The sequence below is a fragment of the Pterocles gutturalis genome, unplaced genomic scaffold, assembly GCF_000699245.1.
Source record: "Pterocles gutturalis isolate BGI_N339 unplaced genomic scaffold, ASM69924v1 scaffold7629, whole genome shotgun sequence".
Taxonomy (NCBI): Eukaryota; Metazoa; Chordata; class Aves; order Pterocliformes; family Pteroclidae; genus Pterocles; species Pterocles gutturalis.
Window position 1 is genome coordinate 33490 of NW_010130535.1, and position 13407 is coordinate 46896.

General features: G+C 38.0%; 1 protein-coding gene across 1 annotated transcript in view; it reads left to right on the forward strand.

The window, feature by feature from the left end:
* The window catches only part of LOC104466730 (disks large homolog 5-like), a gene marked incomplete at its 3' end in the record, with an annotated part of 12248 nt that extends 1180 nt beyond the window's left edge, over window positions 1–11068 (forward strand). The window contains exons 2-5 of the mRNA XM_010080256.1: window positions 437–602; window positions 5829–5972; window positions 7119–7302; window positions 10782–11068. Of these exons, the coding sequence (XP_010078558.1) occupies window positions 437–602; window positions 5829–5972; window positions 7119–7302; window positions 10782–11068 (781 nt within the window). The remainder of the gene's footprint in view (window positions 1–436; window positions 603–5828; window positions 5973–7118; window positions 7303–10781) is intronic.
* Window positions 11069–13407: the final 2339 nt, after the last annotated feature.

The window sequence follows — 13407 nt, forward strand, 5'->3', positions numbered from 1 at the left end:
GCAGTTTCTCTGCAGTCTCTGGGGTAAGTTATGTGGGTGGAGTCTACCTTTCTTTTAAAAGCAAGAACATGGTTCTTTATTGGCAGTAACTTTGTACTTATTAATTTTGTCACTATGGTAGTTCCTGAGGTCTTTGCAATTGTGACTGCAAACTTACCTTGCCTTTTAAGCAACTTGTAAGTTCATGGGTAAGCAAGGAACCTACTCATACAAGCTTAGCTTGCAACACAGAGATTGCCTTTCTGCTAGCATGGGATCTCACTAGAGTTATTATTGTGTCAACTCACTGGTGAAAACTTCCATGACGTGTTTCATTTTGAACAGGATTCTGCAACCAAAAAAACAGGGTTTTTAAAATTAGGGTTAACTTCTTTAGCGAAGTTGTATTTTTCTTTTGAGGAGTTCTCTGACTGACAGTTATTTGTCTCTTGGTCAGGTACAACTGGTAAAGCATCATCTCCGCCACCTGTACTAGACACAAGACAGATGAGTGAGAAGCTGGAGACAATATTATATCAGCTCCGTCAGGTAACTCGAGAGAGGGATGAGTTACGCAAACAACTTGCTCTTTCATCTCCTGGATCAACTTTTGATGACTGCAGGTAAAAAGAAAGGAAATGTAACATTTCAATTTAGTCCTTAGAAGTGTTTTCAAGTGTCTTGACCCCCTGCTTGCCTGTAAAGCAGCAAGGATATTGCAATATATATGTTGCTTGTAACCTGCTTGCATCCTGGTGATGTGTGTGTAAGCAGGTGACCACATCCAGATTTTGGAGCTTCCTGTTGAATGCCTGTTCCTGCTTTCTCCATCAGTTTTGCTGTGGGAATGAGGGGTGTAGGGGCTCATATGATTAGCGTTCAGAGAAGAAAGCAAAGAAGTTGTTTAGGCTTCTTGGGTTATGTTGTGGGAAGAGAAAGAAGACAGTGGCTGAAACATTTGCTATTTTGAAAGCATGGGAGAGGAAAGGGAAATATCTCTGAATACTTGGCTGGGGGACAGAAGTTAGGAGAGGAGAAAAAAATTTCAGATATTCCTGTGCTTCTGTAAGGAGAGAGAGGCTTGGGCTTCTGTAACTTCTGTTGAAGGGAGTAAGTGTTTTTTAGAAGGTACGCTTTCTGATATACATATATTGGGGGACTGTGTAGCATTAACATGTTGAGAGTAAGAAACTCTCCTCCACTGAGAAGTTATGGGTGCTGCAAAATTAAAATAATGTGTTCAAAGTCAGTTAACGGCCATCAGCCTTATGCAGCTTATTCTAATTTAAGGGTTGTTTAGTTACAAGGAAGATAGTACTGAGGGAGAGTATAAGTTAATTGTAGATAAGGGTTTTATTGGGTAGGAAACAGAATTGGCTCATTTTAGAGGGTTAAAGATCTGCTCATGTTTATAAATGTGACTTTGGGCACACTGAACAGGTGCTTTTTGCCTGCAGTAAGCACATGTAAGAGAAATTTTTTGAACCTTGGAAAAAATTGTCTGTCACTGAATCTGAAATAAGAGCAAAGAGCAGAATTTCTGGGAGGTCTTGCCAAAATGCATAGGTTCTCTGAACTTCAGTGTTTTAAGTTGTTTGTATCTGTTACTTCATCAGCTTTATCTGTATGTGGTCAGGTGGTTAATTAAACTCTTTGTCCTTATGAGATAAGGTCAAGATTTGAACCAGTGAACTGGAGTTGAGAGAATCTGGGCATTTTATTCACTCCTTAGCTACTCATCTTAATGCCCTCTTCCTCCCACTATGAGTTCTGAGGGCTACTTTAAGAGCATCATGTTCTATCTAAGGGTGTCCAAGCATTGTGGGGACAGGAGACGAGGTCTTCAAATGTCAGCATCTTTTGCATAGCTTCCAGTTACTTATTTGTACAGAGGGATTTCTTACTTGAAGTTGCTAGAGCTTGGGCATTGAGGATGTTACAGTTTACAATAATGTTCTCCATAATTCAGGATGCTATTAATAAGGTTATGATGAGCTGTCCACTAGTTCATTCTTTTTATCTGTCACATCAATCTGCTGCTGCCAGCGTAAGATTTTTATGTTGTGGAAAATATAAATATTTACAGCATAAAGAAAAAACTCAACAAAGTAAACATTGTATTTGGGCAGTGCTTGGACAGTATATGTTAGATGGAGGATGCTGCCTTCCAAACATTTAAATACTTGAAAAGAGGGGAATGAATGAAGATTAGTAGTTGGCAAATTCTTCCTTCAGTATAAAAGCAACTACTCCTCCCATCCACATTGACATCTATGGTTTTTGAAAGCTTGCTGGTATTTTTTTTACTTTGTTTTGCATACTTTCCTCATATAAAACTAATCCTCAGCCTTCCAGGAGTCAAAGCACAGATATTGTAAACTGTTATGCTGAAGTGTGAAAGCTGAAACATAATTATTTAGAGGGTGACTATTACTACCCAATAAGGGCTTTTGCTTTCCTGGCTGTGTACGCTGCTTTAACCATGACCGTACCAAACACAGGTGGTGGTGCAGAGGCGACTCTAGACATGTCACGATGGCATGCTTCAAAACAGTTGCAGCTCACAGCACATTTGTGGGCTGGGCTGCGCTGGCTGTGAAGGCTGGCAGTTGCAAAACCGAGAGCTGTTTTCCAAAGCAAATGTTGACTAAGTCTAGAGCAGAAGAGGAGCCGCAGAAGTGGATTGTGATGGGCTGAATCAGATGAGCATGTGTCATCCTGCTGGACAGGAGTAGGATTGCTCATGCTGTGCTTGTGTCACTTGACAGTGACTGTATGTGTGCACGTGTTGTGGTAATTAAGCAAAGATTTGACCAAACAATTTAGTGTGCTCAAGGTGCACTTAATAGACTTAAACTTACTATTCTTGCTAGTTATGTAGTAGTAGAAGAGAACTGCAATACGATAAAACCCTTGAAAAAACTGCCTTTGAGAAGAGACTGTTTTATGTGTAATCTGTAATTGGGTGGTGGAATTGCAATAGTGAATTAAAACATTTGCAAGATGTTGGGTAGGCATTGCCTGCAAAATTGGATCTGCCATTGGCATTAGCTTTTATGTCAGCATCACATACATTTAAATGTCAGTCTCTCAGTGGCCTTGATTTGTGCTAAAAGCAATTCCATTGGAATACAAAGGATTTCTAGATTTGTAATATGAGTATCAGAAAAGCAGTTGGGCCTTTGACGCTAGCATTTTAAATTTTGTTATCATTTGAACTAGTGCTTCCAAAATAGTAACTGACAGCTCTCCTTTACTGAAATCAAAGATTTCTGTATTTTGTGAGGCACTTTAGCATAAAACTGTGCTGATCTTACTTACACAGGAGTCAACCACTGCATGCATTTGAATGGACTGTTTTGACCAGTGCTACTCCTGTGCATATCCCTCTCTGTCTGTCTGAGCCATAAAGCTTTGGAACAGCACTACAGAACATATGGCCTTGCCTATCCAGATGTTTTTTATTTCATGTAGACGAGCTAGAATGCAGGATGTTACTGGTGGTATTGTTGTGCATTCCTCATCGTATAGGTAGGCTAACTTCCATAGTTACCTACATGGTATGCATATGCCTATAGGTTTTGGGGTTTTTTTGGATAGAGCTAGTGTTACTTCAGCAATATGTGAAACAGACATGATTGATGTTAGACTTGTAGAACAAGTTCTCACCGTAGCTTTGAGACTGATCTAATAGTTATACTTCAGTAAAAATTCGTACACTGAATTGTTTTGCACAAATGTGAATTTATGATTACAAGCTTAATATGAATGTGTGCTAAGGGGTCTCAGCTTCATGCTTCAACTGAGAATTAAACTGTGCTTCAATTAATGTTGTCATTTTAATGACTGATGGACAGATGGTGTCTGCTTTCAATAAGTTCACTCTGAAGGCTAATTTAAATCAATACTTGTGTTTTTAGTGATTCTGTCAAGGGTGTGAACATTTCAAATTGAGTCTTACCTATGCTAACTAAGGTTATATTTTAAAGGAGTAACACTGCAGTAGTTAACGGCAATATGTCTCTAAGACTGTACTACAACATCTTTTGGCACCCCTAAACGGTGAATTAAAAAACACCCTAAAATACATCCCTGTAGATATGACTTGAATATTCAGTTGCTTTATATGAATTTGCCTTTTAGTTGTTGCTAAAGTCTGTCAGTCAAGGAAGGGTTTTTTTGGTTTTCTTTGCCCCAGGAGCACTTACTTGGAGAAAGGAGAAAAAGAGGAATTACAATTGAAGGCCTTACTACTCAGCAACCCAAATGCACCTGGGCTGCTAAAAAGCACCTTCATATCATACACCCACTCCCTAAAAGTCTGTGAATCAGATGTGGCTGGCATTTTCTTTTTTTTTTTTTTTTTTTTTTTTTAACAACACTCACCACTGCAGCAATGTGAAACTATTTTCATTTTGATTCATGCCAGCTGCATTTCAGTTCCAAAATCCACGTTGCTGGTTTTCTGTGAAGCAAAGAGAATTCTGATTGCTTTTCAGCCTCCGCTTACAGCGAAGCTGTTTGGGAGAGAGAGAGGTGAGAGGAAGAAAGGGTGATCTGTGCAGCAATGGAGCAAATCTGAGAATAAACAGAGTTAAATTAGAAAGCAGTTGTTTTTAGGTTTTTTGTTTGTTTGTTTTGTTTTTTTCCCATTGCCTGTGGGGTTATAAGAGACTTGGGAGATGACACAGGGCCAGCTGTCAGAAGCTTAATTTTGAAGCTAGAGAATTCAATGGTGCAAAAATTTTGTGACTGTGTAGAGGAGGAACAGTTCAATTTAGAGTCTCTTTTAGAAGCTTAGTACTTCAAAACGAGAAGGCATAATCCTGCTACCTTGGTTTCTACATGATTTATTATTTTTTCTAATAAATAAATAAAGGTATCGTGTGCAATGACCACACATTCTAGACATAATCTATGTTGGTTAATTACATGACAAACTAGATTATTCTAGAAAATGTCTCCTCTCCAAGTCATGCTCATCTACTAAAAAATAAATTTTTCTTTTGACTGACTTTGGCTTTCACTTTTTTCAGCTTACTGAAAATTTCTTATTGGAGATTATATTGTATTGGAGACTCCTAAAAATTATTTGAGCAAAATTTGGGTGGTTTTATGGAAATGTGAGGTAGATTCTGCCATGATTTCTCATTCCTTTATAGTCGTTTAAAAGAACATGTTAACACTCAATGAGATGTGTAATTCAGCAGAATGACCTGGTCAAGTTAGTTAAATTCAATGGTCAATTAGTCAAACTGGTCAAATTCTGACAGCACAGATGCAAGTGTTTGGTGTCCCATTGAAATTCTTTCTCTTGACCCTAACCCTGGTTTTCCTATGAGCTGTAGAGAACGTCCTCCAGCTGCTGCCTAGATGAGAAGTTTTTCTTAGCCCGGGTCTCCACATAGTCCCCTCTTGACTTTGTCAGCCTCTTTTCAGCTCCACTCTCACTGCAGCTCTGGGCTTTTTCTTTGAGAGTTTTGACAGGGTAGCACAGGAAAGCCAAGCCGACTTTGATTGACTGGTTCTTGTATCAAGTGACGGTTCTGTTCTGCAATAATACAGCTGCTGAGAAGAGAGGTACACGCAAACTCAGTACTATTTTTGACTGTGTTAGTGTCAGACAGAATTATCTCATTTTTGGATGTTACATCTCAGTATAAAAACAGGTTAAAGTCAGTGAATTTTTATTTGTGGTTGCATCTAGATGTAAAGTGGTGAGTAGTTAAATTAAAGAATACTATAACTTAAGTATCAATAATTGTGTTTATTTATTGGATAGTAATTTCCCAAACTTTGCATTCTCTTCAGTAGCTGATGTTTGACTTCATATTCTTTTTCCATGCTAGGCCTAGTCCAAAACCAAATCATGATTATGAAAGACTGAAGATTCAGTGCATGAAGGCCATGTCAGACCTTCAGTCTCTGCAGAACCAACACACCAAGACCCTAAAAAGGTGTGAAGAAGCAGCAAAAGAGGCAGACTTTTATCAGTAAGTATTAGTAAAGCTATATGTGCTAAAGAGTTTACCAGTTTGTGCTAGATCATGAAGTATTAGAACATGGTAATCAAATAATTTTTTAAAATTCTGTTTTCCCACTTTAAGTGCAAGATTAATGCTTGCTTGCATCAGATAAAACATTTCTGGCCTGTTTGAAAATTTTTATAAAGTATGGATTGCTGCTTTTATTTTGAAGAATTTGTCTTGATGGGACACTGACAAGGAAAGCCTAGTTAGTGACTTGCAGTTACAATCAAATAGTGTTACTGTCAGGCTGGAGAGCAGAACATAATTTGAGAGAATGTCATCTGTTACTTTTCTTTAATAGGTTGTGATAGCTCTCATGCTGACTTGTGTAACTTTGTAAGGGTTTATGAAAATGAGATAGGGAGAAATTGGTGAATATTTCTGGCATGTTTTCTTCACCTGAAAGCTTGGTTTGAAGTTTATTTCACTTAAATCTACACTATCAAGTATGACTAGTATTTAATGACAGCATTTGTTTTCACTGGGCACTACTAGTTCTTACATAGCACTTCTACCCACAACTCTTCAGGTCTTTACAGATAAGAATTATTTCCTTACATTCTTCTTCCAAAACCTGAAAACAGTGTTAAAGATTGTCAAGCGGTACAGATGTTTTTGTTGGTTGTGGGGGTTTTTTGTTTTGTTTTTTAAACAATAACAAACAAGGAGATTTTTGTAGTTTTCATCAGTATTTTGGTTAGCTGCTGCTCAGCTGAGAGGCCCAAGAGAAAGTGGAGGTGATTAGCAGGATAACTTCTTTTACCTCCAGGATCATGTTACGCTCACTTTACAACATTGCTGTTTATCTATCTGCTTGCTTTTAAAATGGCTATGAAATCGCGTATGATGGGTGGCATAAATCCATCGTTTCTTCGGATGCTGTTTAAGAGTACTGTGTACTTTCACGTATTTTTGTACTTAAGTCCCTGTTTGTAGGTTTGGTTTTTTTTTTCCCTGGTGTTTGGAATGCTCAAATATGCAAAATTGAGTTAGTTTGACTAATTAGTTTGACTTGGTTTCCTACCAAGAAACTCATGCGTGAAATGAATTAGTCCAGGATTTTGTCCTGGTGAGTTGGGCTCTAAGAGCATTTTTTGTGTGCCATGATAGCACATTGCACAGTCGGCTGCTGAGTGACCAGTCACAGCTGAAGGAGGACATGGATACCTTGAAGAGGAAAAACACACAGCTGGTGCGAGAACATAATCATCTCCAACAGTCGTGTGAGGAAATGAAGAGACTTCATGATGAAGATCAGAAAGAGATAACGGACCTGCGCAGCCAGCAGCAGCAGGTAAGCGACAGCTTGTAGTGTATGTGTTAGAAGAGGTCGTGAATTGTTCCTTTGACAAATAAGTCAGTCAAACTAAATGTACAGCGTTACTGCCTTTTATGTCTTACTGATTCTAAAACTTTACTTTTTACAGCACTAGGGGAGAAAAAGAGTTCTTGGATACTAATTGATTTTCTGCATCTATCTGGAAAAAAGATGACGGATATAGATTATCATTATATGTGAGGAAGATTGTATATGCATGATATTTTTTTGCAAGTGTGTGGAAAGGCATCAAAAACCTAGCTTGAAGTTGCAAAGTGATTAAAAGACAGCTATTTTTCTAGGATATTTTATGGGACAGGGCTAGCTTTAAACTTGCCTGCTATGTTTGTTTCTTTGGAAAGAATCACAATAAAAAAATAAGAGATACGGCTCTGCCATTTTGTGGTTTTTTTGTTTTTTTTGTTTTTTGTTTTTTTACTTATTCTAATGACACTGTAAAGGTTAGGGGAATGACTGAGCTGAGTTTAGTTATTTAGGTTTGCAGACACTATTCAGTTAGAACAAAGCTACAGGTTGATTAATGTTTTTGAACTTGAAAGAAAGACAGACAAGCTTTTCAGGACTGGAAGAGGTGGACATTGCAGAACTGTATATAACAGTCTGTCTCCGGTCCAATGTAGTTCACACATTCTGAAGAAAGAATAGTAAGAGTAATGGTAAGGAGCAACTGGTCCTATCAGGTCCATGGTTCACCTACGGAAAAGTCTCATTTATTTAAAATAGTTACAGTAATGTGTGGGATGGTTTAACAGACTATCTTGGTTAATAGTGTGTAGGGTGATTCACAGGGCAAACTTGCAAGTCAAACATGAGGCTTCAGAAGCAAACCTACAAACAAAAATAATTATTTGCTAGGGTAGGAGGGGCAAAGGTGAAGGCAAGCTGCGTGTGCTAAATGGCGCTTCAGAAGGTGTTTGAGGGCTAGTGCAAAGAGTAGTGAAGATTTGATCCCCTCCTCTAACGCCATCTTGAGAGTTGTGCTGTGATATGGTTTAGTGACTTGGTTCTGAAGATGGCAGAAATGGTTTGCTGTGTAAAAATCTGTGTGGGCAAATTGCTTAACTGATCTATGCCTCACTTTCCTGGTCTGCAAAGCAGCGGTGTAGAACCTCCAAATGAAGGCTATTGTATTTTGAGGTTCTGTACTGAAGTTTTAAATTATCTGGCAGCACAAAAAGAGACTGAAGTGTCATTGTCAGTATTTCTTTAAAGAAATTGAGTCTTGTGTCAACATCACAGTTAAACATTTAAAGAAAACTTTAGAGAGACTCAGTGAGAACCATGTGTAACTCCATTTCTCAGCATGTCAGAGTGAATCACAGTGACTTGAAGGGCTGCCAAGAGTCTTATCTTGTCTGTGTCATTTCTCATCCAAATTAGTCTCGCTCTGTGTTGATGCCTCTGACATGTTTCGTCGTCAGGCCTGAGCGAAACACAACATCTTGGTGGCCTCAGAGAGCAAACACTTCTTATCGTGTTACTCTTCGTGTGGGATTGCCATGGATTTCCTGCATAGCAGCTGACCAGCTTAAGTTTCTGCTGCTCACATATGAAATTTCTCGTTGCCATAGTTGTCTTCCTTGGTCCAGCTGGGACTATTTACTTTTCTCAGACTTGGATTTTGAATGGGAGACCCTCCTTATTACACTGCTGCCTGTTTATGGTGTTTCTGTCTTCCTCTCTCAAATCTCTGTTAGCAAGTTTATGCTGAATTCCATCCAATTTCTGGTATATTCGTCCTTCTTTAATTATTTAGTGTGTTTTCAGCAAAAGGAAATTCTGTATATGCTTTAGACAGTGAAAAGTGGTTTGTTTCCCTTTGGATTCTCAAATACTTGGTCCTCAAACCTGTTCTCAGAGTGCTTTGGGAAGTAGTCTTCAGGAAAATGACTCTCTGAGTGCATTGAAATCAACAGGTATTTACACTTTACATATACCTGCAGTTTATCACATGTTTAGCTTATCTGAAATAGTTCACAGAAGCTTGCTAGCTAATAACCGGTCCAACTTTGTGGGTTATGCTACTGAATCCACTGAAGATAGGGATTAATGTGGAAATAGCCATGACGATGAGACTGTCACCAAAGTGCAGCCTTGCTTGGGACTGTTTTATGAACAGGAACTGGCTACTTTTATGGGTCTTGGTTAGTTAAAGGAGACCAGTGTCAGGCTGAAGAACTCGGTCTCTCTTATCTTGCCTGCACAGAGAAGTGTTTTCCTGACAGTGATGGTTGTTATCTGCTACCTGTGGGCAGTGAGTAGTGGGCCAAGAGTGGGCAATCTCTTTCGGTCTCCGTTCCCTTTGGTCTGCAGGCATCCAGGTTCTTCCATGTTCAGGAACTGGTCCTTACTCTGAATATAAGACACAAAATAAGATGAGGAGCCAATTTGTACATGTAGGGTAGTCGCTGTGTGTTTGATTTAAACTTTTTATAGAGGTTGTGTTTTCTTTCTTTTTTTCCTTCTAATTTTTTAATACTTTTTATTTTCATATAGTTAGACACATACTTTTCTAGGCTAATGTTAAGATTATATAAATTCCTGGCACCTCCCTGTATAGAACATTCCTCTTTCTTCCCACCGCTCCATCAGGCCAAATTTCAAAAACAGAAAAAATGATCATAGAGTTAAAAAAAAAGTAAAAGTAAAAATGAGGGTAAGGCCTTACTTTCAAGTGCCTATTTCAAGGCACTTTTTTTGCCTTTTGAGAAGGAAGAAGGACTAGATTTGCTGAAGCTCATTAGGGGCTTTCTGTTGTTGTTGCTGGTCATTTACCATCAATGTTGCTATTTACAAGATTCTTACGTCAATGAAAATTAATTTGAAACTAAGATTCAGGCCGGGCTGCATTCATGTTTAAATGGATTTTTCTCTTCCTGTTCATATTTTATGGATAGCTTTTGAAACACAAACCTCTGTGGATAGTTCTCAGATGAAATATTGTACGAATATTAAAATATAAGTCTGCGTGTATAACATATTTAGGGTAGATTTTATTCTCTTCAAGTTTTACGCTAATCAGTTTGTTCATGAAGGATACAGCCAGCCTGTCATGAATGCCACCTCGTGGTCCTTTCCCAAAATACAGCTGTCGTCTTGGTCATCAAATAACGATTACCTCTTATAAAACGACAAAGTACTTCAATAACTTATGGTAGCAATTACCATTAGAGAGAGATTTTCATAAAATTGTGCACTCTAAGTTGTGATAAATCAGATCTTTTTCACCCAGTTAACATTAAGCAGATGTAGTAATGCTTAGAATAACAGTAGTGCTTAGAAGAGGCTCAGTGTTTCCTTAGTCATTAAAAAATTATTATTAGAATCGTTGAATATTTTTTTGTTTGATATTGTTTCTGGTATATATTTTAAATCAAATGTATTGGACTGATTAAAACCTGAGTTTATTAATACAGTTGCTGGCATTTTTTTAGGTTATGAAGCAAAATGGATCATCAGAGATATTAAATAAACTTTATGATACAGCAATGGACAAGCTGGAGGGTGTGAAGAAGGATTACGATGCCCTAAGGAAACGGTACAATGAGAAGATTGCGAGTCACAATACGGATCTGAGCCGACTAGAACAGGCTGAGGAGGAGAACAGACGTCTTCAGAAACAGATTGACATGTTAATGAAGCAAAGGGACACAGCAATACATTTTCAGCAGCAATATTCATCCTCTCTTCGAAGGTATAATCAGGTTTTTATACCTTTCAGGTATTCTGTGAAGGCAGTAACAATTCTAATGTAGTATCCTATTTTCTTCATGGTAGAATAATAAATACTTTTCTAACATGTTTTCTAACATTTTTCTCTAGTGTATATTATCTTGGTGTGATGAGTAAGGTTTTCTAGAAGGTCCTGGAATCCGTGATGGGGATGTTTATTTGGAGAAGTGATGCTTGAGAAAAAGATTTCTCAGTTAGGATTTTGGAATTCTATGAGGAATTTTAACCATAGTTTAGCTCATGTGTGAGAAAGGGATATTTTGCCTTTCAAGCTATGTTTATTCTTAGTTGTAGACACAGGAGTCAAATACAGAGTCTTGTTAAACGTCAGACTTAGTGTTCCAAACAAACTCCTCAGTGGGTGGTGAGCCCAGCAACATATATATCTTTATTTAAATATAAAACCCAAGTCAGTAAGAGGATATAATCTCTAAAAGGCGTTTAGCAAATGAAGATATTCTCAGGCTTAAGTTAACTGATATTAGAACTGCAGACTGTGAGGATTCAGACAGAGCTTCAGGATTGCAGCAGAGTTCACTGGTTGGAGACGTCTGGGAGTTTTGCTTCACTGAGAAAGGTGCTCAAGTGTTTGACACAACTGCCAGAACAGTAGGTCCCAAACATTATGTCACACCACACTTTACTTCAGTTCACTTCTCTTTGATACTAAGCCTCCACAGTACACATAAGAGGTAGGAAGAATGCTAATATACATAAGGACTCCAAAGAGCTTCTGTGGGCGTGTTGAGAATGTTTTCACTGACATAAGTTAGGGATAATACACAACTCCCACAGACCAAAGCCAAAAAAAATGTTCTTTTCCACATTCATAGACTTTTAGTATTTAAAAAGATGAGATTGAGCATAGATAATAATGTACACATGAATAGCATGTACATAGTCGTGATAAATCTAATTACGTTACAGGAGAATGAATAGTAAGAGAATAAGTTAGGCAATTTAAATTCCCATGTATTCCTGAAAGAGAGGGAAAGCCTAACATGTACTGCAGAAAACAGTACAACCATGCTAATATATGCAGAAGCTCAACATATTTGTATTATGGTTTTGTGGTTCAGGTCTCCTCCTTGAAGGAGAGGAATGTGTGGTTTGATACTGAGCAGAGGTTGGTTTTAAGAATTTCATGAAAGATATTCATGTTCCTGTGAAACAATGATACAACTAAATTAATATAACTGAACTTCAGGAATTTTTGCATTTTATTCAGTTGGCTTTGGGTCTGGACTTCTTTTTTTCCGTGTTTATATTTCTAGAAACCTTTATTTGTCTTACATTTACACCCTTGCTTCATAACCAAAACCATATTTCTCTGGGTGACTGATGAAAAATTTTTAAAATGTGTTTCAGGTGTCTATAGTTTTCAGGATATAAGACTTAACAAACTTATAATTTGAGGATGAATGGAACATAAATTGCAGCAATTTATTTTATTTTATTAATACCAACTGTTAACACAGTCAAAAAAGGTTTTAAAGAGACCAAGAAGGGCAAGACCCCAGTGATGGCCAGGGTTTCATTTTGAATTAATCTTTGGCCTTAAAAAATATCAGAGAAGTGTTCAGTCTTTTTTTTTTTTTTTTTTTATTTAGAATGTTGTCACAATAATATACAGCATATGAATGCTACAGAAACTATTTAGTTCCTGAATTGTTTGCAGATTACAAATTAGCTGTACCAGCTATCTAATTCTTACATGCTAAACCTTTACCCTACATGTGTGCCTCAGCATTTTCAGTGTGGGCTATGGTGCTTGGACAGATCTGCCTGTAGTTTGCAATTGCGTTGAAGACAAAGCAGGTACTCCTGGTGAGGATTCTTTTCAGTATTGGTTACTCCTTATAAACCCATGCTTATTGCTACTGACCTATCCAACCCTGCTACTTGCAGCCCATTCACAACAGTTGTTAGAAACAGGCTTTCTCTGCAGAAAGCATCTGTGAAAATGTGATCCACCTGCCTATATTTCCTCCTTAGGAGGCAGTGCAGGCTCAAGCAGGACCAAGGTGTTTCAGCTGGAACTTTGCTTTCAGGTTTCCTCAATTATCACTGTTTAATAGGAATGTCCTTCTATGGCAGAGACTTCTCTTTCTCCTCTGATCACTTCCCCGTGCTAGTATGCTTGTTGTGGTTTGGTTGGGTTTTTTTGTTGTTTTTTGGGTGTTTTTTTTGTTTTTCTTCCTTACCGTTGATGATTTTTTTGCTTGGAAACATTGCCTTGAATTTCTTCTCCTCCTCCCTCCCCTGTATCTTCACAGTGTTGTCCTTGATTTGACCCAAACCAGTTTCACAGAATCACAGAATGTTAGA